Raw genomic sequence first — 24,189 nt, 5'->3', positions numbered from 1 at the left:
GTACTAAGCGAATACTCATCTGTACTCGGTACATGATTGTAACGGGAGCTTCTACTTTTTAGTTAGGTACTCTGAACTGCTACTCCTGTAATCACAACCAGAATCTGTGTGCTCTCGGATCGAAAAGATGTTGAACAGACCGAGGACAGCCTGACAGGAGACATGGAGATCAGCGAATCTCCTCCCTGAGCGCCCACCTAGTAATGATCCTTGTCGAGATGACATTGCAAACCCTTGCTCTTCGCATTTTGGAGCTGCCTCATGATTCTCTAGGGGACCCACTTGAAGCGGATAGCGACCTTTTACAATGCTTTGAGCGGGAGGAGTCTCTTGAGTTCTTTTGGTTCAGGTATCGTCTTAACTGGAGCCCTTAACCGCATTGAGGTTTAGAGTCGGCCAAATGCCTCTAGATGGCGTTCACTAACGAGAATTCTCCAGGGGAACTCGCGTTGTCGTTGCTGATCTATCGATTTAGTCTCGGTCGGATCCAAGGCTTGGCATCTGTCGACACGTTTATGACGTTTCTTTCCCGACCGCCAAGACTGATAAGTAACGATCCCCCATCCAATCTCAGAAAAAAAATGGAGGACGTGCTCATTGGGGTTCGACAAAGGGTCGATCCATGCTTAAGGATCAAGTGAATGAGATTGCCTAATCCTTGCACTTTGAGGGCTCGAGATTCAGGCTGAAATTATTGAATGAGATTGTTTGGACTCCCTGCTTTGATTTTCTTTCAGAAGGGCTTTTGACTATCCCCCCTTTTCCCTCTTACTGAGACTGGCAAGATAAGGGTTGAGAGGTCGAGCAGAATCTCAGCCCAATGCCTTCACAATCTTCGCAGTCCCGTGCAACGGGATCACAGCAACAGCAGCAACAACAACAATCCAATTTGACGCATCGCAATACAGCGTCTTCGCGTCAGGACCCAGGGCAGAATGGCGAACGGCCACTGCCCGAGCACCGCACAGCCAGCCACTGGGGCTTTGGTGGCCATCACACAGGTCCCCCAGACGCGCAGCATGGATCACATTGGTTCCCGCACTTCTCCACGTCGGGCAACCACCTGCTGCATCACCCTCACCATGAAGGCACCTATGTGCACCCAGAATACACCAAGCTTAATCGACATTATGGCAAGCCCCGCAAAGGTCCTCTCTGGACGCTCGCAAAGCCTTTGCCGCGTGTTGTCCGTCCGGGCATGCGCCGCGACAACGACATAGATGGTACGCAGGCAGTCGAGACCCACGCCAAAGGCGGGACGGAGGTGGCTCCGCAGATTGGAAACACGCCTGGCAATCCTGAGTCGCAGCCACAGCGGGAGTCAGAGCCGGAACAGACCCAACCTACCAACGAGCCGGAGCAATCGAGTGCAGACCAGGGCGACAGTCAACGTTTTACCGAAGATGGCCGTCTACGTCGCCCCTTGGCGAGCGAGGTGCACTTTCCCCCGGATGAAAAAGATGAGAATGGCGACCCCCAACAGCAACCGCCAGAATATCACAACTGGCACGAGCATCAGCCCGGGAAACCTCCTGTAGACCACGGCCCGCATGGGCATGGCGACCATGGCGACGCCGACGTGGATGAATTCCTTAATGCCTGGGCGCACATCCGGCACATGTTCCGCGAGCCAATTGCTGAATGGCTTGGCACTGCCGTCACCGTGTGCATCGGCGTCTGCGCCGACCTCGCAGCTGTTACGTCTGGGCCCACCGCAAACACTGTCCCGTCTCCTACCTGGGCGTGGGGTTTTGGCTGCATGCTTGGCATCTACATTTCTGGTGGTGTTTCTGGTGGTCACTTGAATCCAGCCATTTCCATTGCCCTGTCCGTCTTCCGTGGTTTCCCGACCCGCAACTGTATCATCTATATTATCGCTCAGTTCCTTGGCGCCCTCACTGGCGGAGGCATCGCCTTGGCTCTGTACCGCGACGCCATCTTGAAATTCGATAACGGTGTGCTGAACCCCCTTACTACCGGTGTCGCAATGTACACGCAGCCGAAGAGCTTCATCAGTCCCGCTACGAGCTTTTTCAACGAGTACGTTGGCACTGCGATCCTGGCCTGCTCCGTGTTCGCGCTCGGTGACGACACAAATGCCCCGCCAGGAGCGGGTATGCATTCCTTTATCATCGGGCTGTTGGTCGTGGTTATCTGTATGAGTTTTGGATACAATACTTCTGCGTATGTTCTCCTTTATTTCCCCATCCCAACCCGTTCTTTTTCTGCGATGACAAGATCATAATACTCTGTTGTCTGTTGATTCATCATTGACAATGTTTCTCTTTCACTTGTTAACATCCAGCCTATTGAACTGTTTTTCAAACTAATGCATGATACAACACAGATGCCTCAACCCCGCCCGGGACTTTGGCCCGCGCCTGGCCGCGCTCATGGCCGGCTACGGCCATACCACGTTTACCGCATACCACTGTTGGTGGCTCTGGGGCGCCTGGATCGCCACCACGTCCGGCGCAATCGCAGGCGGTGCGCTGTACGATATTGCCATCTTTATTGGTGGCGAAAGCCCCATCAATTACCCCAAGAAACGTCGCTACCGGGCCTGGCTCAAGCTGCAGGCGCGCTGGTGGCGCCGATTGGGCCTGCTCGGCTTTGCCCGCGACCGCCAAAAGGCAGAAGATCTCGAGGAGAAGATTTCCGAGGCTGAGTGATGATCTCCGACGCCGAATGACTTTTTGCGGTGATATATTAATTACCGTAACTCATAGTTATCGGTTGTCGTTTGGCTAGACTGGAATCTGTACGACCAACTGTAGTATCGGTGGACACTGCACTGGCAATAGAGTGGAAAGACGATAGATTTATAGAAGAAGCAGATGGATACTGTGTTATAGAGATAGATATAGATATAGACATGGAAAGGCATAGAGATGGGCATGCATGGTTTGAGCATATGCATTGGAGTCATAGCGCATGGACAGCACTGTTTACAGTCAGTTTAATTCAACTTAGGTAGCTATTTAGTAAACTCCCCTTTAGTTATTTATTCACACCTTGTTTATCAATATTTGGATATTTTTCTTATTCTTCAGACACTATTTTAATTCTTCGGATACGTTTTTTTTTTCTACCGACATGAGTATCGTTAGTACCATTGTCAAGGCTTTGAGTATTCGCATCACTTTTTTTTTCTTTTAAATTATCTGTAGTTCTCTGACTCTACAGATATTAACTCTGAATTTACTCCGTATGAGTTACTATGTATGTACGTAGTAAGGTGCTTTGTACTTACCTTAAAGTCTTGTTTGATGCGTCTTGAACCCTCGGTCGTCGCATGTATCCTTATCCTTGTCCTTGTCCTTGCCTGTGCCCTTGTCCATGTCCGTTGCCCCGACCCTGTTGGCCCCCGGCGTCTGGACTCTAGAGTATGGACTGTTGTGACTGTCAGACTGTCAGAGTACGCACAAGGGCAGCCTGGCAGCCTGGCAGCAGAGCGGCGAACCACATGCCTACGGAGTACTGACCTCGGACGAAATTCTACGGACCAGGGATCTTGGTGTGGATAGTCTAGCCATATTTGTCGTAGTGTCCATGTAGTAATTGCTTGTTTCCTCTCTGTAGTAGTAGGTCGTTGAGGTCTGACAAACTGCCCTACCTTACTACGGTGCTCCCATAGGGTTAACTTACAAACATGATTGTGTGATTGCAAATTGCTTAGAAATTGATCTCACCCTCACCGCCCTGACCACCCTGACCGCCCTGGCTTTGTCACGACTCATAACCCACAACTCACGATAAGGTAAGGTAAGGTACGTCACGTAGTAGTCCCTGCGTAATTTTTTTTCTTGGTTAACTTGTACTATGTAAATTGCGACATGCCTACCTAGTACAGGTTCTGGTACCTCCGGGTATACATAACGTATTCTGACAATAGTACGTGGTATTTTCAGTTCCAACTACAGAGCAGGATAGTAGTACAGCGTATAGTACAGCGTATACCACAGCGTATACTAGTACAGTAGTACAGCAGTAGAATAAGATAGAAGTACAGTATAGAACGACCTATAAGTTATGAATCAAGCCACACCTCAGTCAGTACGGTGTACAAAAGTAAGGTAGTCGGGTGACTAATTGCGCCGCGTGTATTACACAGCGCTGAGATAATGATTTCACATGGTGTATGAAAGCATGAAGCATGGCGTTATGGTTGGGGTTAGTACGTACCTTAGAAATGATACTACCTTAGGTAGTAGCAAGGACGGAGAATACTAGGTAGTAATGACGGAAACTGTGGGGAGTGGGGGACTTGGGAAGGGAAGAAAAAAAAAAGAAAGGGTATATATATATGCGTGTGGAATGTCCCTTTTGGAAAAGAAGGAAAGGGTTGGTTTGGATATGAAGGGTTGAAAGGAAATACTTATCTACTTACCTGCCTGCCTGCTTGCCTAGACCTACCTTGTTATATTCACTACCAAGAACCCAAGGTACAAAGGTAAATAGTGAACGGGGCCTGCAGCTATATAAGACATATCAGTGTATCACTTGGACGAAAGAACAGATATCGAACCTCGCTATGACAGGAGGCAAAACGATAGTCATCATCGGCGGATCGTTCGCCGGCATTGGCACCGCCCACGGGATCCTCAAAGCAGCCCCCGGCAGCAGAGTCGTGCTCATCAACCCGTCGGACAAATTCTACTTCAACATCGCGGCGCCTCGGCTTCTTGTGCACCCCGATGCTCTGGACATCGACGCCGTGCTGCTGCCCATTGCAGAGAAATTCGCAAAATACGACAAAGGCGCCTTTGAACTGGTAGTCGGATTAGCAACCTCCATTGACGAACACGCCAAGGCAGTCCAAGTCTCGCTATCAGATTCCCAGACCACCCGGACCATCTCGTATGACTATCTAGTCATCGCCTCGGGCAGCACCACGGCGGGCACAGTCAGCGAAGTCCCAATCCCGTTCAAAGAGACTGGCACAAATGATCTCAAGGAGCGCATTCAAAAGGCTCAACGCATGATTGCCAAGGCCCAGAGCATCTTAATCGCCGGTGCTGGTCCCGTGGGTGTCGAAACGGCAGGGGAACTTGCAGATGGCGATGGCAAAGGCGGCGGGAAAAGGAAGATAAGCCTGGTGTCTCGCACTCCACACGTACTGCCCATGCTCAAAGAAGGCGCGGGCATTGCTGCTGAAAAGGCCTTGAGCAAGGCTGGCGTGGAACTCTTGCTCTCGACATCCGTCGAGTCTGCGCGCTTCAACAAGTCCTCGAACAAGTGGATCATCACTCTGGCAGATGGCCACACGCGTGAAGTCGACTTGTACATCTCCGCGGCGGGCACCTTGCCGAATAGCAGCTTTGTGCCGAAGCAGTACCTTTCGTCCGACGGTTGGGTCAAAGTCGACGAGACCATGCATGCGGTGACGGATAGTCATACACCGTCGACTTCCATTTACGCGCTTGGAGATATCACGATTCATCCGGCAAGATTGTCGTTCAAAGCCGCGGGCCAAGTGCCGATCGTGGTGGCCAATTTAAAGGCAGATATTGATGGTCTCGCCGGCAAGAAGAAGGAGTATAGGCCATCGTCCACAATCATGATGGCGGTCCCAATTGGAAAGAATGGAGGTGTCGGCCAGTTGGGAAGCTTTCTCATGTGGAGCTTCTTCGTCTGGTTCATGAAGGGAAGAGATTATTTCGTGTCGAAAGCGCCAAGTTTTGTTTCGGGGTAGATTGAACTGGGGGGATTTGTGTTTGCTTTGACTGGATGGTTTACGAACTCGTTGTGTAAGCTGCATGGCTGATGATTTGCGTTATATTTTTATATTGTTGATATCCTGGCAAGGCCGCATGGCATTGACTAATTACTGGAGAGCTGACTTCTTTCTGAGTTGTGGTTTTTGCTCAATTAGTACATTTACATTCTTCTGCTGGTTTACATTAATACATTCTTCGTATTATAAAATAAATACCATGGTCTTGTTGTATCAGAGAGCAGCCACTTGCACGTAAGTCTTCTCGCTGATCACGTGAATGCCCCGCCCACTTTAGGTGTTTACATCCGCTCGGCCCCGCGTATGGGGAAGCTCCAGGTACCGCTCATAGTATTTCAGCCCTCTCCACATGTCAGAGACTAAAAGCACAAAAGTGATTGCATTCAAATGCTGTTACTGCCAAACCCCGTGGGCAGTCACACAAAGACAAATAAGGAAAGGCCGAGAGACAGTGCATGTTTCGCTCCTTCCTACCAACCTGTGACGTAGTTGGCCTTATGGGAAAAGTGACGGTGTGGTTTATTCTTCCACGTTAGCTCTGGGCCGTCCTGCCCCCCCACCGAAAACATACCACAGTCACTACGGCGTGATCGCTTCTTTCCCCTGTGAGACTGCACGATGACGCCCCAAAACGGTTACTCTTCAGCTGCCTCTCCCTACGTCAGTCAGGGTGTCCGCTAGCATCTTCTAGCCCCAAAAGTCACCTTACCTGCCACTTCGGCATTCGCTCCCTTCTCCCCAGATTTTGCTAAAATCCCCCCCAATCAACCCTTACAGCTCCCACAGCTTCCAAATTTTCCATCAACATACATGCTTTGATTCCTACATTTGACTTTGATTCGGTCCAAGCTGAAACTCTCTTCGTTCGAATTGCTAATCGACGGAACATCTTGATCATATCACTGGTACGCTACTATAGCAAACCAAACGCATTTCAACTTTTCAGAAGTTTGGTTTCACTTGAACAAACCTGACGACAGTCGTATCTGTCGAAGCTGAACGACTGATACCTCAGCATCTATCTCTGAGGCTTTGAATACTCATTTGAATCTCACTACCCAGAAATAGCCATGTCTGCGCCAACGCTCATCAATCTTCCCCCGCCGCCGTCATCGGAGTCGGTGACTCCATCGGACATGGGCCCGTAAGTAGATCCCTTATTCCTGGCATCAGCCTTTTTACTCTATTTTATCAATACTCTTTGCGTTTTATCACCATTCTTGCATTACATCTTTGCTGGTGGAAACTGTATCGTTGGCATTCCTTTGGGCCCCTTGGCAGAGATGGGCTTTTGTTCAACGAGCGACTTTTCCCTCTGCAAGCTAGCTGTCAAGATGGCTTTGACGCATCTTTGTACTGAACGTCTTTAGTGGTACGCCAAACTCCACAACGACGTCGCTTTCTGCTCTCTCAACTACGGCAATCAAAGACGGTCACCAGGGACACGCTCCGCCCCATAGCCATCACCATCATCATCATCATCACCACGGATCTTCGGCCTCTACTACATCTAATAGCACGCTCGAGGCTGAACGGGCTGATCGTATTTCACGACTTGCTGGCCTCGAACGCGTCGCGAATCATCGACATGGAGGCGCAGCCAATTTGGCTCCCAGCTCGAATCCGATGCAGGCGCCAGGATACTTTGAGAGTCAGCAGCAATGGCGTGATCGTAGCACTGTCGGCAGCGCAAGCGCCACTGGCAGCGTTGGTGGACGTACCACTTGGGCAAGTAGCAGCGACATCTATGACCCGGAAAAGATGAGCGAGGACCCCGACGATGGCATTTCCAGTGTCGGCGGCTTCTCGGATGAAGGTGCAAGTCTGGTGGGTTTTGGAGAAACTGCCAGTTCCACAAGCGGCGGTCCCACGGCAAGCACTCCTGGAGCTCGTACGCCCGGTGCGGCTCCTGTGCGCGCCGGGCCGTCCATCAACCTGGCTAGTCCTCTTGCTGGCAAGCCTTCTGCCATTCCCGGCCACTTGCAGCAACAACAGCAACAAACACCACTATCACCGCAGCAACAACAGCAGCAGCAGGGTGGCAGTCCAATGGCTGGCGTTGACTCACCTGCTTCATCAAATTCTACCACAACGACTACAAGTGCCGCCGAGCAGAGAGATAATGCTAAGATGATTGATGGCATGACTTATGATGCCGGCGTTGTGGACACTGTTACACGTACCCCGCCACCAACCAATGCAACCACCCAGGGAGAAATTGCAGGCGCAGAGACCTCCGGCATGGATACCGCCGAGAGCATTTTAAAAGACAAATTGAGCGCTTCCCCTGCTGACCCCCGTCACCCTTTGGGCAGCCCCGACGAGCAGCGAGGCGGAGCTCAGGGGCTCGGCAAGTTTTACTTTGAGGAGAAGTAGATGTGCATTGATTAGCAATGGATGCTATTGCATTTTGGGACGGCGAGCGGGTGCTTGGTCTGCCTATGAAGTCTGTCTTTTCTCTTCTCTTTCTTCGCTTTGAATCGAATATGGTTTACAATTGCAACTCCCTGATTTCTTTTGCCAAGGTTGCTGTCTTCTTTGCTTTCTCTTTTTTTTTTCCCCCGCACACATTATTAACCAAATGGCAAACCCGAGAACACGAAATGTTACAATCGACCAGTTGTCGTTTGATGATGATTATAACGATTATGACGATATCCACGATTAGCTCAAAATCAAAAACAAAAAAAAAATAACAAGTATGATTACGAGATGATTGATCTCTCGGATTTGGGCCCCGCGGGTTGAAGGACATAAGCTCAGTATTTTCGGTGATGTGCTGCTGTGCATGGATGTTATCCATGCTTGATTCTTGTGGTCAACCCAGACCAGCAAGGTTATGATAAGGGGATAAGACAGAAGCAGCGTAAGGTATTGCCGAGTCCGAGAGTTTTTGGCAACTTTAGACGAAGTGGTCTTGACCTGATTTAGAAAGTGTGACGAGCAGCTGAGTCAGCGAAAGAGGTACCAGGTACGGGAGGCGAAAAAGGGGAAAAAGTTGATCAAAATTTTGTTGACAAGGACTTTTGGTCAGGCATTCATGTCTGCAAATTCATGTCAATAAAGATCAAACACATCACTGACACTTATTTTCTGCATGAAATGTATGAATATTTACTGTAAAAGGGTGGTTTAAGCATTCCAATTGAAGCACAGTGATTTATAAAGCTGCAAATAGTTTGAGATATGGTCAATCTATTCCATTCATGGTCAGATTCAGTCTTTGGACCCATTATCACTGAGACTTGAGTGAAACGTCAAACATTTTGCCCCTACAAAGTGCCTCGCCTCGGCTTCCCCACGCCAGCAAACACCATACTACAGTACCGTTTCTCGGTCCAGCCCTGCGTCCTTCATCACTCTCACTCTCCCCCCTTCTACCTCACCGTCCTCCCCACATCTCCTCCCAAGTCCCAGGCCGTGTCCAATTTCTTTTCTGGGGCGCTTTCGTGTTTCTCTCAAACGCGAGTGCTACAATCAAGGAGTCCTACTGTCGGATTGATCTCCTTTGACGATAACAAGGTCCCATCGTCATCCTTTGTCTAGGGTGTCGTCACGTTGCCTTGAAAGGAACGCCAACCAAGCCTCCCCTTCGAGAAAGACGAAGAACGACTGCGAAGAAAAGAAGAGATTTATTTCCTCTTCTTACGTACCGTTCTTCTGCCAGATAAAGCAAAGTAACGAGACCGACTTACGGTCATCCTGACGATAAACTACGGGTCATCATCGTTCGAGTTTCTGCGTCTGTTTTTCTGTGGCTTTAAGTAGTCATGGCTGCTCCGACGCAATTTGCCTGTGAGTGGGACGCTTCATTTTCCTTTTTTTCTCCTCGTCTTCGACAACGCTGCCAGCACTCCATATTGTGGGTCGGTGATTATGACGGTCATGGAGTTTTCAGCTCGTGATGCTGTCGACTATTCATCTGTGTCTGGCCACTTATCGGCGAATCACATCACTTGGCGTGGATGACAACGTGGAAATGAGATGGCTTGGCGTTTGAGAAGGCCCAACAGTTGCTTGGTGTCTAATATATATTGGGGTATTGGTGGGCTATGGCTGACTGGTTTCTTTGGCGACAGACCGATCGGTGAAGGATATTGGTGTTGTGGACGCTGCTCCGGTTTACGAAAGCTTGCCCGGATTTCAGAAGTAAGATCTCCTTTGGGATTACGATCGCGACGAAAAAATAAGTTGTGCTCGAAAACTCTTGAAAAGAGCTGGCACCGGCGGCGCGAACCTTGCCTCACATGAAATGCTAACGTTATTCACAGTCCGGAAGGGCATCTCCGCTGCTGCGCCTACTCGCCCTGCGGCCGCTATTTTGCGTGGGCGTCGCCTGAGCAGTAAGTTTTTATTAATTCCCACAGAATGGTTATCGAAAAATCAAGCGACTAATCTACTTCTAGGGTCTCCGTCATTGATGCTTCTGTCGGCCACATCATCACCACCCTCCCGGCAGACAATGTCTTTGAACTGGGATTTTCTCCTCTCGGCACCTACATTATCACCTGGCAGCGGCCATCCAAGGACGAGCAGGGTGATGCTGTGAAGAACCTCAAGGTCTGGAAGGTCATTGACGAAGTCGACAATGGCGAGCGTAGCGTTGTCGGCCGTTTCGTGCAAAAGTCGCAGACTGGATGGAACTTGCAGTACACAAGTGACGAGCAATTCTGCGCTCGTGTGGTCACCAACGAGGTGCAGTTCTACAAGAGCGGTGATCTCGGCACCGTCTGGAACAAGCTCCGCGTCGAGGGTGTGGCCGATTTTGCTCTTTCTCCGGGCAAGAACCTCTCCATTGCCGTTTTCATTCCAGAGCGCAAGGTAAGTTTCGGAGCACTGCATATGAATAATCAACCATGGCTCTAACTTGTACGCCAGGGTCAAGCTGCCTCTGTCCGAGTCTACAATATCCCTCAATTTGGCGCGCCCGTCTCTCAGAAGAACTTTTTCAAGGGCGACAAGGTTCAACTCAAGTGGAACGACCTTGGTACCAGCTTGATTGTGCTCGCGCAGACCGAAGTCGACAAGACCGGAAAGAGCTACTACGGAGAGACCACTCTTTACCTCATGAGCGCCAATGGTGGCTTTGATGCTAGAATTACGCTCGGTATGTCGAAGATCCAACTGGCAACGTACCGCCCCGTCATATTTCTAACAAAATTATAGACAAGGAGGGTCCCATTCATGATGTCTCGTGGAACACCAATTCGAAAGAGTTTGGTGTCGTCTACGGTTACATGCCTGCCAAGACGACTATTTTCAATACCCGCGCTGCTCCGGTCCACAGCTTTGCTCTGGCTCCTCGTAACACAATCCTCTTCTCTCCTCACGGCCGCTTCGTCTTGGTTGCTGGTTTTGGCAACCTTGCTGGCCAGATGGACATTTATGACTTGGAGAAGAACTACAACAAAGTTACCACCATCGAGGCCAGCAACGCCAGCGTGTGCGAATGGAGTCCTGATGGCAAGCACATCTTGACTGCCACTACAAGCCCGAGATTGCGTGTCGACAATGGTGTTCGCATCTGGCACGTGCTTGGCGGTATCATGTATAATCTGGATATCAATGAATTGTACCACGTAAGTTTCCCTTCCATGAATCTTGATAATCCCTCTCTACGTCCAGTTTATCTGACTCTTTAAGTAGGTCTGCTGGCGCCCTCAATCCATCACCCAGCACCCTATGGAGAACCCTCTCCACCCGGCTCCGAATCCGCATGCCTCGGCCCTGACGTTCTTGCAAAATGTCAAGAAGCCTACCAAGCCAGCGGGTGCTTACCGTCCTCCAGGCGCCCGTGGATCGCTCACTCCTTTGCACTTTAAGCGTGAGGACGAGGGCGGAGCTGCGTACATTAGCAATGGCATCTCCTCTACCAATGCTGGCTTCGCTGGTTTCGGCAAGCCCAGAAGACGAGAGGTTCCCGGTGCCGAAGCGACGGGCGAGAACCTGCCCCCAGGTGCTGCTCCCGGTGGTGGTGTCAGCCTGGCCGCTGGAGATGAGAACCTCTCCAAGGCGGCTCTCAAGAACAAGAAGAAGCGAGAGGCTAAGAAGGCCAAGGAGATTGCTGACAAGGCTGGTGGTTTGAGCACCCCCGGCGCCGTCAGCGACAGCGGAAATGCTAGCGAAGGCCGTAGCGGCGAGCGCAAGGACCGAAGAGGCCACGAGCGTAGGCCGTCCAAGCCACACAACCAAGACCGCCGAAGCACTTCCCGCCGCCGGGATGGCGCCGGCAAAGGCCCATCTGGCAACGTGAATGGTGGAGGTGCGCCTCAGCAGCAACAGCCCCAGCACCTCGCTTTGCGTACCAATGGTGCTCCTGCGCAGCAACCCGCTGGCGCCAATGGCACCACTCCTGAGGTTACTGTCAGTTCGCCTGCCGGTCAAAGCCCGCACGACAAGAAGGTTCGTGGCTTGCTCAAGAAGATGCGCGCCATTGACGATCTCAAGATGAGACTTGCTGGTGGCGAGAAGCTGGAGGAGACTCAGCTCAGCAAGATCCACAAGGAAGACGAAGTGCGCAAGGAGCTTGATGCTCTTGGATATCGCGGTTAAACAACAAAAAAACGGCCAAATAATTTTTCTTTTTTTTCAAACCTGTCAATATGTGATGACGTTACGATTCGCGGCTAGCGGCAGCGTCCGTTTTTTAACGATTGATTGATTAACCCAATAAAAATATCTTTTGCGCACACACTCAATATATCATCCTCTACATCTTTTACTATACTCTCGCCCTCGCAGATTTCTTCAGTATTCCTTTTTTTCTTACCACTTTTGTCTCCTCTCTTCCTAGGCCCGTTTACACCATTCGATTCTTTGAAATATTTTTGGAGGAATCGTGTTTCCGCTTTTGGCCAGTCCGCAGTGCAGGTTCTATGGCCACTTAGCGTTCACAATTATACGATTGCTTAGCATCGAAGAATCTTGTTTGAACGATTTGGCACAGCAACGTAGCTGTCCCATTCAATCCAGCAGTTCATTTGCAGTCACTGTTAAACGGTCCTATCTTACTTCTACCAAGTCTGCTTTCCTTTATCCAAGCGGCATTAACATGCAATGAAGTCGAGCAGAGCGGAACCGGGAGAGACACGTGATGTAACAACGTTTCATCCTGTTATCTCATTTCTGTGCTGGGGAAACATTTTCGATCGGTTCAAATGAAGTTGTTTATCAACTTCTCCAGCCGCTTCTTTCCTTTCAATGTACGCTCGATACAAATCGTCCGTGGAAGAAGAAGAAAGGAGAAGGAAGGAGGCATAAAAGGAAACGGAATTAAGTGAAAAAAAGAAGATTGTGTATAAAATAATATAAACAATTACTACAAGTCACTTAAACAAACCCGTCTGGCTTTCCCCCTCCCCAAGTATTCTGTGATATTATGAATACGATTTAAACAAGTAAATCTTTAATTTGTTGGATATGAGACGGATATGAACATGAAAATGATATACTACCTATATGAATGTAGCCAGCGAAACACCACCGCCCCCAAGACTCTCAAATGTTCTTTCGAAGGGAAGTGAGTTCATTTGACGGCCCGTCCTTGCTTGACTCTCTTGCTTTTTTTTTTTTTTTTTTTTTTTTTTTTTTTTTCCCCCTTTCTCTTTCCCTTTTCCCCCTTCCTTCCTCCCAACCGTCTTCTCCCCATCGATAAGTCTTTTCAAGCTTTCGTCGTGTCCTGTTGTCTTGTTTCCGTCTTTGTTCTGTCCTTTGCCCACCGTTCCCCCTTTTTCATTCTGCCCTAGCCCCCCTTCCGTTCCCCCCTTGTATATATAAATATGCCAAAAGGGAGCGGGTCGGAGGGGAAAAAAGAGCAAAAATAAAAAAAAAAGTGTGAAATGCAAAGGTAACGAAACACGACAAAAACAAAGGCAAAACAAAGGCAAAAGAAGACAGATGTACGATGGAAAGGGAAGGGAAGGAAAGGAAAGGGAAAAGGGAAAAAAGAAAAATGCAAGAAGGAGGATAAAGCAGGATAAGCAGGGACTTGATATACCGCAGAACGCATACAGAGCAGGACCCTGAGAAATATCTCCCTCTGGAGGGTGGGGGTTTCCCCTCCTCCCCCCGTTAGAAAAAGGATTCCTCAGGGCGTCAGGGCATGGGACTCGCCGCTGGGCTCCACCTTGACGTGCGGAAAAGATGATGATTTTTTTGTTTGGTTTCTCTTCTTTCCTTTTTTTTTGACTTTTAGTGGGATGGGAAAGGCAACAACAAAAGGAGAACGGAAAGGAAAGAAAAGAACGGAGAGGGGAATAAGAAGGGGAAGAGAAAATTAAAAAGAGAAAAAAGGAAAGAAACGAAAAGAGAAAAGGAGAGGTAGTAGCTAGCCAGAAGTCAATCGACGACTGGGCTGATGGGACTGACTGGGCTGGCTGGGTGGTCGAGGTGGACGCTAGATCGAGAAAAATGGCTTGTGCAGCAGGTCGTGAGCCGATTTTTCTAAACTGATTAGCATTGGTATAAGCTGTGTATCTGTACTTAAGTATTAGGTCTACTTCGCTGCTTGCCGGTTAGTTCTGTCGAGATCAGCTTGCGGCGCGTTGCAACAATCATAAGACGCTGGAAAACAAGTTGAAAGAGTTTGACATGGCAGTGAAAATGGTAGCTGGATGATACACGTTCTGAAAAAGACAAATCAAATATGTGGAATAGGAAAGATAAATCGAATGTGGAATATGAAATGCAATGCATCATGATGAAAACGCAGGGATATATTTCCGTTCGGTTCGTTAGACGGTTCAATGTTAGTAGACAGTAAGAAGAAAATTATTCGATGATAAATAAAGAAGGGAAGGTAAAAGGGAAAAGTGTAGGAAGGGAAGGTGAAAGAAGGAAGTAGTGCTAAGATGCGAAGCAGGTATTGCTTTTGAGTCTAAACGCCAGAGATTCATTGAGCAAACGAGGAGAAATAAATGGGATTGGAAAGGGAAAGGGAAAGAAAAGAAAGGCAAGTAGCTGGAGGACACCATCGTAAAAGGTGGAACAATTCTAAGACTACCACTCAAGTCAAAAAGTCGACTCTGCGGCGCGTCGCAAACAATGGTCTGGAATTCGCATCGGCATCCTCGCCGCCATCCATATCGGCAAGCATACGATCCATGCCGTTGAGATCAAGTTCTCCTTGGGAAAGTAATTGCTGGTCCATGGCCGCCGCTGTTGTAGGGACATGCGACGCAAAACTGCCGCCAAGAGCAGTCGGCTCCTCGTCGCGATCGATCCCGAAAAATGTCCTCGAGGGTTCAGGCAACGGTGTAGAAAAAATGACTATTCTATGTTCGCCCGCGATGAGAATATCCCGCATCGGTGGCGTAGATGGTGTAGGAGTGTGGAACTGGTCAATCGCCGTGATGGCCTCCCCTTGCAGATCGGCGGCGTCGAGTTTGATCAGGCGCGCGTCGGGACTGACGAAAAGGTTGCCCTTTCCAGCACCAACCGATTGGCTGTGCTGTCGCTGCCAGTAGCTTTGCAGACGGGGAACCATGGCAACAGTTTTGCCATGCCACATGACTATTGTCTCGTCGTCGGATGACGCTTCGCTGGTCGTGGCTCCCGTCAAGCCTCTGCCCTTGCCGCTCCGAACGGACGGACTGATGGAGAGGCCGCCGCGGGAAAAGGCAGTGGAGGATGAAGCCGATTGTGGCCCACTGAAGAGAAGTTCTTGTCGTGTTCGTCGGGTGCCCGGTGTCATGGGAACGAGTTTTGATTGTTTGTCCCCCTTGCTGGCAACCCGGCGTTCAGTGTTACCACTACTGCTGGATGATGACTGGACGGCAACATTGTCTATCCAGCCGCGCAGGTTAAAGGTTGTGGTTGCACCTCCAACGATGCCTGGGCTCGAGCGTTGTCCTTGAAGCAAATGCTTTTTGGCACCAGGACTGACGCCTTCCAGATCCCATACGCCCCATTCGCCGTCGCCGAGGAGCACGGTGATGCTGCTTCCACCAGATGTCCATTGAGCGTCAAGAACTTGCTTACGGTATGATGGAGCGAGTGGGTTCTGGAACTTGTGTTTTGCCCCGGCAAATCCAGGGTAGAATGATGCAAGCCAGTGCGCTTGGTCAGGGAGGATTTCGGCGGAAGTGGTGCTAAGAGTGTCCGAACGAGGCGGGAGGCACTCAAAAATGCGGACGGCACCGGAGGTCTCTGCGACGAGTAGCTGGCTGTGTCTGCGAGCCGGGTAGGGAGATGGGTTGAAGGCAATGCATGTCGCTGGTGATGAGAGGTGCTGGGTTTGAAAAGGCGGGACGAAGTTGGTTGAGATGGTGTAGTCTGGCTTCTTGCCCGACCCGGAAAGTTTATCTATAATGGAAATTCTGTAAACTAGAAGCAAGCCATTAATTTCTGGGGAATGCGAAGCAACAAGAAGATCCCAGTCTTTCTCGCCTGGTGTTGTTGATCGACTTCTTTCCCGAGCTTCGGGCTCTTTCTGCCGCTGAGCAGTGCCCACGTCCTCCATATCGGTGTCATCTTCAATGCTGGTCTCGAGTGCTGGAGCGGTAAAGGTCATTGCGATGCCAGATGGAGTTTCCTGATGCGCTGACGGTCCGCCAAGGACTAGCATGCTTTCGCCCCAGCGTCCATCACCGCATCTTGATACAGCAAGTCCCTGCCTGGCTTTGCTCGCTGGCGAAGGCGGCGTCAAAGGCACTGATATGACTCTGATAGTCTCGTCGGAACAGACAGCGCCAATTATTATCTTCTGTGATAGTACAGGCGGGCGGGAACCTGAGCGCAGATTGGATGCTAATGGATCAATTTGAGGAAAAGTCACGTCGAGGACGTCAAGACCGAGGAACAGGTCAAGATCCTGAATAATCGGGAGGTAGGGCTCCAGCTCATCAAACTCTTCTTCTTCGTCGAGAAACTCTGGTTCTTCTGGAGGAGCTGGTTGTGCTTTGGTTGGAGTAGCTTCGTCGTCTGAATCAAGCAACATAACGGCATCGCTGCTGGTTCCGTTCACTCGCGCCTTGGGAGCTTGCTTGTGCGCTGTTGCTTTAAAAGGCCTGCCTCCTCTCCAAAGAATTCGAATGCCATTTTCGTATCCGTACACGATGACTGCTGACCGGTTTGGAGAGGGGATGGGGTAAACTTTGGCCGTGTGAATGCGATGAGGAAGCTCATAGCTATCGCAAAAGAATCGATCGTTAGAAGTTCCACTCTTCAGGTTTCCAAATAATACCTAAAACAATTATAACCGTACCTCAGCTGAATGTCCTTTCCTGATCGCAGGACATTGGGGATGAAGCGTGAGCTTGTCATGGCTGCATGTAGCGGGAGATGATGAAGAAAGTCCAGAGTTGATTGAAGGATTTTGGGTGCCGATGAACGTGAAAGTCGCGTCGCTACAACACCAACACGTCTTCCCCAGACTTTCAATGTAAAAAAACAATCACCAAAACACCATGCAACCTCCTGCCCGCCAGGGAGACTACAACACTCTTTCAGATATCTGAGATCGCTTGTCCGAACGAATGGCCAAATTACGCCACAATAATGGCATCGATAGCGTCGCTGGGGATTCACCAGCCGTCCGCGCTGCCGCAATTAATACGGGAACATATACTACCTGCGAACCCCATCACTGAACAATTCAAATGGCAAACAATTGAGAATGATGGGGAAGAGGAGGAGCTGGTCACTACAGAGACGAGTGTGGTATGGTCTCAAGGTGGAGTCGTCAGGAAGCTCTTTCGATTTGATATCGAAGGAGAAAAGGTGTCTCAAGCTGTTATGGCCTGGTTTCCTTCAAATGACCCACCCGTACGTCAGGATGAAGACGAGCAAGCAAAGGAGAATAATTGCAAAGGGATGAAGCCTCCTTCCAAGTCATTTGCGTCCGCCTCAAATGCCGGCAGATCCACATGGGCTTCGAAATCGGAGTCATCACGCCGTCGTCCAAGTCTCAAGGAGCGCAATAAGAAATACACCAAAATGTCAGATGAGCAAAAAGGTGGAAATCCTCTTTCAAGGGCCCTAGTGGTCTTTCTCAAGACACAGGCCCATGTGTACTTCCTCTCTGGTACCAGCCATGTTATCAATTTGCCATTCGAGGTTGGCCCGGTATTTCCTGCTCCTCATGGCGTGGTGATTCAACGCAAGATGCGCTCTGTCCCTGCTGCTCAGGCTCCAGAGTCACAAATGCCCCCGCCAGCGCCTCCGAACTCATTCATCTCAGCGGAAGCTCAGCCTTGGGGCGCTTCTAGTTTTCAACCGTCAATCTCCTTTGCAAGCCTAGCATCTTCAATTACTCGGCAGTCAACACCTCCACCACCTCCATTTGAACAGATGATCTCTCCTCCGAAACCACAGCTAGATGATAGTCGAGTGCCCAAATTCTTTATATTGAGCGATCCGTTATCCGAGATGGGTCTTATTGTTGCTGGAAACGGCCCCCAGAATGGATTGCACTTTGATAATCCTTTGGACACGGGCACAACGAATCTGGATCCGGCCGAGGAGCTTATTTTCATCTCAAACCAGGAAGAATTTAGCTCTTTGGATATTATAGCCGGTGAAGAGCCACCGCTTACCTTAGCTGTGACCCTGAATACTCAAACTGGATTTTACACGATTTGGACAATGAACTATATACTGCCGGAGCCCGCTTCAAGAAACGAGCGTGGAAGGAGTATAAGTGCTAGTAATTCAAGGAGAAGGAGTCGAAGAAGCTCCTATGGTCCTGGCGCTGGCACTGGAGCATCAACCCCTATAGCGCCCAGTTTCGGTGGCTCGAGAGAAAGCTTCGGCGGCGCCATGCGGGCGTCCAGTGCGTCCTTTCAACACAGTGCTTTAGGCCCAAGCAACGACGACAGCAGACTCGATGACGAGGATGAATTGGCATCACAAATTGACCCTGATTTTGAAGATGGAGCTGCACCAGCAAAGCAGTCAAGGCGAGTGAGTTCCTTATTAGCTCGCACGGATGTCTCTACCGGTCATGATAGAATGCCTTTCTCTGGTTTGCCCAGCAGCCACCTCTCTGCATCCACATCTCACAATGGCGGCTCGAAGCGTGGCGAATCCTTTGGAGGCTATAGTAGTCGCGGTAGCTTCGGAGTGATGACAACGGGTTCGCGGCAGTCTACCAGCGGCCAGTATCTTGGAATTCATCGTGACAGCTCAACAGCTCCTGTAGATAGGCTCCTCGAGGAACTGAATGCTGGCGGCACGCTCGAGGGCTTCGAAGACTTGGGCCTCTACGATATGACCGAAGGACTTAAGAAGGAGATCGTTATGAACAAAGTCACAAGTTTTCCTATTGAACAGCATGGGCATCCTCTTCAACCAAATGAGCAGCGCGCATCTGGAAGAGACATAGTAGTGTCGACTGTATGCACACCATATCTATCAGAAGGCAATGATGTTGGCTGCGGATGTATTGTTGTATACATTGTTGACAAGCAGTCGAAAAAGGCGCTCATGGTAGGCCTTCAAGTTCAACCACTTCAACAGTACAGACGAAATATTCGCCGGAAACACAAAGGCTCTGGCTTGGGCTACTCCCTTCATCTGATTGAGGAGAAGAGGGGGGAAGGGATTATTGATGCAGTTCGACTGAGCGACGGACCAATGTCCCGGATGCTCATTCTTAGCGATACGGAAAATGGCCATGGTCAGCTGTCATTGCAAGCGCCTTGGAGCACAACTATGCGGATCGATTTGACCGAAGGGTTGGAACCCGGTGATGTTGATCGTTTCAGGCTCTTTGTGCCGCCGGACGAGGGCCGGCTTCATCAAAATGCACCATTTGTACCATCTCGCTCTCCGCTGCGGGGTTTGGGCTATGTTGGTCCTAACGGCAAGGTAACTCTTATCGATGCCGAAGGACAGAAACATAGAATCCAGGTGCAAATGAGGCCGCGCAATGAACATGTGGCCAGAATACTTGACGCTTGCTTTTTCGTTCTTCCCGGGCTAGAACGAGGTGGCGAAGGTCTTCTTGTGGGCTATTGGGAAGTTCGAAAATGGCTGCGGCTCAGGAAAGAACCTGCAGCTGATGAGGAGTGGACTTCTTTAATCGTTCTTTTGTTCACTATGGCGGTGGGTTTCATCGAAGACAAGTCGATAAGGCAAACCCCGCGCACGAGGGCACGCAGAGGTCTGCATCTAAGATCAGACAGCGGCGCAAATGTAGGACTCACCAGCTGGGAAGCGATGCTAAAACATGAAAACAGCTCGGGTGGCCTGTCACCCGAATGGATGAGGAATCCTGCATGGAGCTGGGTCAAGGACGAGATTAGGACTCGAATGCAAGAGCCCGATCCAAGAGGAGGGTTAAAAAGCCCCCACCCACTTCCTGGTTCAAACGTAAGCGCCTCCACGAAGAATAGTTTCCTGATTGATTGCGCGAAATTGGCGCGTGAATTCCTGCGATCTAGCGCAGGGAAGGCCGCCGCTGGCTCACAGGGATATCTTCCCACGGCGGCTTCACGAGATAAGGAGGTTCGAAGAACAGCCCTTGCAATGGTCCTTGTCGGACTTCACCTCATACACGAGGAGCAGAAGCTTGATTTGTTAACAAGCGGACCATTGAACACATCGGCTGGTGGATTGACACCTGTCCTAGCACAGATTGGAGGATGGCTGGGCTGGTCTGGATGGAGCGCGCAGGCCTCAAGCTACTATAGTGTAGAGGATGATGATATGGAACTGTGGGCATTTGACGAAGGTGAGATATTCAATAAACGATAATCTGCCTCATGATGTTAATTTTTTCAGCCACAATCACCTTGCTGGATGTGCCCGCACCGCCTTTTGACCCGCCGTCGATTTTGTCATGGGCAGAGCAATGTTTCGAACCCAGTAATGGTACACAATTTTTCTCGTTTGCAGAGATCTCATCGTCCTTGCCTCACGTTAGTCCGAGTAGATTTGGCAAGGCTTCACGTCGTTGGACCTTGAGAGAAGCGGAGAGACTCACGCCCTACACATGCCTGGTAACAAGTATTTATAAGCGACTTTGTCTCAAGGAGTCGTCATCCGCCGATCTCTTGGAATACATGGTAAAGCATGAGGATGTCACTAGATTTCTGCGGACGTTGCCAGAAGGACTCATAGCTCCCTTACGTGAAGCCATTAGCTGGAGTCAAGCGAATCCTCCAACGACATGGGATGAAACCTTACTGGATCTCGTTGGGAGAGATGATATCAAAATGCTCCTTTCTAGGGAACCACGTCCTACGTTTGTCCCAACATTGTCTGTAAGTCTTCTTCGGTTTGCGATCTTGTAAAGAGATTTACGATACTAAAACATTCTAGGAGCCAAGTCAGGAGGCAAAGCATGACGTTCATAGTATATGCGTTACTTGTGATGAATCTGGGCCTATTACAGTATTTGATGGCTCCGCTGATGTAGACAGAAATGCCATCACAAGACTTATTTTCCACGAAGACCGACGTTTCGCTGAAGCTTTCAGACTCGTTCATCAGCTGAAACCTGCCGTGGCTCGTTGCAGTCCGGAGGCAGATTGGACGGAGACTGATCTCTTGGAAGCCCAGAAGGAGCTTGTTTCAAGAGTAGTCATTCGGACTTTGGCCTTACCTCCAGGGCGCGGACTTCTTTATTATAGCGCCAGAGTTCCATTACTCACAGAGAGAATTACAGTTCCAGGGTTCAATCTGAGCTGCATTATGCGGCCATCTAATAACACCGTTACCGCTGATAAGAATACATATTCCGAGGAAAAGATCTGTTGGGCATTCTTCCACTCTGGCGTCGCAACGGGCCTGACAATTTCGCGCGAAGCAAAAGGAATAGATACGTCATGGATAGTCTTCAATAAACCTCCAGAGCTCAGCAATCGACATGCGGGCTTCCTTCTAGCTCTGGGCTTGAATGGCCACTTAAAGTCCGTGGCAAAGTGGGTTGCTTTTAAATACCTGACGCCCAAGCATACTATGACTTCTATCGGCCTTCTTCTAGGATTGGCAGCATCTTACTTGGGCACCATGGATACGCTGGTGACTCGACTTCTTTCAGTTCACGTCACACGAATGCTTCCTCCGGGAGCAGCCGAACTTAACCTGTCTCCTCTCACACAGACTACAGGTATCATGGGCATCGGTCTCCTCTATTGTAACACTCAACACCGCAGGATGACTGAAATAATGCTTTCTGAGATTGAGCATATCGAGCTGGAAGATCCTTCTACTCCAATCAGCGGTCTCCGCGATGAAGGATACCGATTAGCCGCGGGATTCGCATTAGGATACATCAATCTAGGAAAAGGACGAGACTTGAGAGGGCTTCACGATATGCATATCGTTGAACGTCTTCTCTCGCTCGCAGTTGGAACCAAGAAAGTCAACATTGTCCACATCCTAGATAAATCCATTGCTGCAGCCATTGTGGCCATTGCGCTCATTTTCATGAAGACTCACGATGAGGCCTTGGCCCGACGGATTGATATCCCAGACACTATTCTCCAATTCGATTACGTTCGACCGGACATTTTCCTCTTACGCACATTGGCTAGCAACCTCATCATGTGGAACAAAATCGAGCCAAGCCTAGAGTGGATCAGAAACAAACTCCCTAAGCCCTATCGTGCACGCGCTCAACTGAACAATGCCACCAAACCTCTAAGCAGCCAAGACATGCCGTTCTTCAACATTGTTGCCGGCCTCTGTTTCAGCATTGGACTTCGCTTTGCTGGCTCTGGCTCGCTCCCCGTCCGCGACCTTTTACTCCATTACCTGGATCAGTTTATGCGTCTCTGCAGACAACCCGCTCCCAGTTTCGACAGCAGACTCGCCCGCAGCACTGTCCGTAACTGTCAAGACGTTGTCGCACTTTCTTGCGCCGCCGTCATGGCTGGAACCGGCGACCTTCTTCTCTTCCGCCGTCTGCGCTCTCTCCACGGCCGCATCGACGGCGATACTCCCTACGGCTCCCACCTTGCAGGCCATATTGCCATTGGCGTGCTCTTTCTTGGCGGCGGGACCTTCACATTCGGCACATCGAACCTGGCTATTGCATCTCTCCTCTGCGCATTTTATCCTCTCTTCCCTACCGCAGTCCTCGACAACAAATCCCACCTCCAAGCCTTCCGCCACTTTTGGGTCTTTGCCGCCGAACCCCGCTGCCTCATTATCCGCGACGTCGACACCCACCGGCCCATTTCCCTTCCTGTCCAAGTGCTTCTCCGCGACGGCAGCTCTCGTCGCCTGACCGCCCCCTGCCTGGTTCCGGAGCTCCACGACGTCCATTCCCTGTCCACAAGCTCTCCCGAGTACTGGTCCGTCACAATGGACTTTGCAAACAACCCTTCGCACCTCGCGGCCTTTAAACGCAATCAAACAATCTACGTCCGCCGCCGTGCTGCCTTTGACGCACTCTACTCTTCTTCAATCTTCGATGCTACGCTGCAAACTCTCAACGACTCGCGCTTCTTGCAAGCTGTCTGCGCCGACGCCAACAACGGCCAGAAACAGAACGCATTCGATTGGATCTTCCAACTCCCTGCATTCAAGAACCTCGACCGCGCTGCAGCCGCGCTGGTGTTGCCCCCGTCAAACTCATCGTCTTCCTTGTCTGCAGGCGCGGACGTAGGCGTTTCCGGGGCCGCGGCAAATACCACTGGCACGAACGCCACAGCTGCTAGTGGCGGCGTAGCAGGAGCAATAGGCGGCGCGTTCACCCCCTTGCAGCCGAGTCTCGAAACGACAGTTGTCGATGATAGACTGGTTTTCGAAAACGCAAGTATTGCCAGTGGAAATAGAGATCGTCTTTTGAATCTAAGATTGCTGTTCACCTGGGCAGATTGGATGGAGAAACATAATGGAGGGAAAGAATTACGATGGTTGGGACGCGAAGTTGTAGAGCGATTGAGAGCAGCAGTGTGGATGGCTGGGAATATGGCGGAGGAGAATGAGGAGGAGCAGGCGGAGGTGGAGGAGTACTAGTAGTAGAAGTGGATTGTTGTTGGGTTCGTTGTTTCTTGAGGTGTTATATTGCATTTCATGGTATCTCATCATATTGCATTGTATTTCCTATTGCTCTTGCTCCTTAGCTCTAGCATTTTCTTGGCGTTGAATCAGCGCATTCTGGTCTATGATTATCTTCTTACCCTTTTGCGTTTAGATTTTTTTTTTTCCAAGGGTAAAATTCGTTCATCTTTAGGGGCCGAGCAATTTCAATCAAACCATCATATTGGTAAATTTCTAACAGAGAAAAAGTGCCAAGATTAGTACATCTTCAGAATCCTTTTTCCATAGTCGTCGTGATTAGGCATTAAATACTAGCTCTACATGAAAAAAATGCAAATTGGGCATATATATGCATTTGGTATCAACAAGAGCAAAACAGAACATGGGAAAAAGGGACGTAATGACGAGAATTGTTTTGCCATGACAGCAGCCAGAACTAAGCATGTAGGACGAGGAATTCATTAATGGACATATGAATGGGCCGAAGAAGACGAGCAATGAAATTAATCAAATGGCCAAAC

General features: G+C 49.9%; 7 protein-coding genes across 7 annotated transcripts; 6 read left to right on the top strand and 1 right to left on the bottom strand.

Annotated features, from left to right (window-relative positions):
- Nucleotides 1-820: 820 nt before the first annotated feature.
- L228DRAFT_266999 (aquaporin) lies at nucleotides 821-2,672 on the top strand (the record flags this gene model as incomplete). Its single annotated transcript, XM_018334936.1, has 2 exons — nucleotides 821-2,184; nucleotides 2,348-2,672. 2 exons carry the CDS (start codon nucleotides 821-823, stop codon nucleotides 2,670-2,672), a joined length of 1,689 nt encoding a protein of 562 aa, XP_018190242.1.
- Nucleotides 2,673-4,046: 1,374 nt separating this feature from the next.
- On the top strand, nucleotides 4,047-5,915 carry L228DRAFT_259869 (apoptosis-inducing factor 1). The gene has a single exon (XM_018334206.1). It carries the CDS (start codon nucleotides 4,535-4,537, stop codon nucleotides 5,693-5,695), a length of 1,161 nt encoding a protein of 386 aa, XP_018190241.1. The 5' UTR covers nucleotides 4,047-4,534; the 3' UTR covers nucleotides 5,696-5,915.
- A 536-nt stretch (nucleotides 5,916-6,451) lies between these two features.
- On the top strand, nucleotides 6,452-8,299 carry L228DRAFT_245672 (hypothetical protein). The gene is made up of 2 exons (XM_018332225.1): nucleotides 6,452-6,881; nucleotides 7,108-8,299. The coding sequence occupies exons 1-2, from the start codon at nucleotides 6,808-6,810 to the stop codon at nucleotides 8,111-8,113; spliced, it is 1,080 nt and encodes a 359-aa protein (XP_018190240.1). The 5' UTR covers nucleotides 6,452-6,807; the 3' UTR covers nucleotides 8,114-8,299.
- L228DRAFT_102244 (hypothetical protein) lies at nucleotides 8,056-8,712 on the top strand. Its single transcript, XM_018328864.1, has 2 exons — nucleotides 8,056-8,608; nucleotides 8,669-8,712. The coding sequence occupies exon 1, from the start codon at nucleotides 8,131-8,133 to the stop codon at nucleotides 8,431-8,433; it is 303 nt and encodes a 100-aa protein (XP_018190239.1). The 5' UTR covers nucleotides 8,056-8,130; the 3' UTR covers nucleotides 8,434-8,608; nucleotides 8,669-8,712.
- A 795-nt stretch (nucleotides 8,713-9,507) lies between these two features.
- Nucleotides 9,508-12,289, top strand: L228DRAFT_252774 (translation initiation factor eIF-2A; the record flags this gene model as incomplete). Its single annotated transcript, XM_018333712.1, has 7 exons — nucleotides 9,508-9,532; nucleotides 9,817-9,886; nucleotides 10,009-10,080; nucleotides 10,144-10,558; nucleotides 10,616-10,844; nucleotides 10,904-11,316; nucleotides 11,384-12,289. The coding sequence occupies 7 exons, from the start codon at nucleotides 9,508-9,510 to the stop codon at nucleotides 12,287-12,289; spliced, it is 2,130 nt and encodes a 709-aa protein (XP_018190238.1).
- Nucleotides 12,290-14,741: 2,452 nt separating this feature from the next.
- Nucleotides 14,742-16,999, bottom strand: L228DRAFT_266995 (hypothetical protein; the record flags this gene model as incomplete). The annotated part of the gene is made up of 2 exons (XM_018334935.1): nucleotides 14,742-16,863; nucleotides 16,941-16,999. 2 exons carry the CDS (start codon nucleotides 16,997-16,999, stop codon nucleotides 14,742-14,744), a joined length of 2,181 nt encoding a protein of 726 aa, XP_018190237.1.
- Nucleotides 17,000-17,148: 149 nt separating this feature from the next.
- On the top strand, nucleotides 17,149-23,876 carry L228DRAFT_259865 (hypothetical protein). Its single transcript, XM_018334205.1, has 3 exons — nucleotides 17,149-20,408; nucleotides 20,459-20,940; nucleotides 20,999-23,876. The coding sequence occupies exons 1-3, from the start codon at nucleotides 17,234-17,236 to the stop codon at nucleotides 23,642-23,644; spliced, it is 6,303 nt and encodes a 2,100-aa protein (XP_018190236.1). The 5' UTR covers nucleotides 17,149-17,233; the 3' UTR covers nucleotides 23,645-23,876.
- The last annotated feature ends 313 nt before the right edge of the window (nucleotides 23,877-24,189 follow it).

Source organism: Xylona heveae, assembly GCF_001619985.1.
Source record: "Xylona heveae TC161 unplaced genomic scaffold L228scaffold_3, whole genome shotgun sequence".
Lineage (NCBI taxonomy): Eukaryota > Fungi > Ascomycota > Xylonomycetes > Xylonales > Xylonaceae > Xylona > Xylona heveae.
The sequence above is the reverse complement of the archived record's forward strand: the minus strand, read 5'-3'. Positions and strand labels throughout refer to the sequence as shown.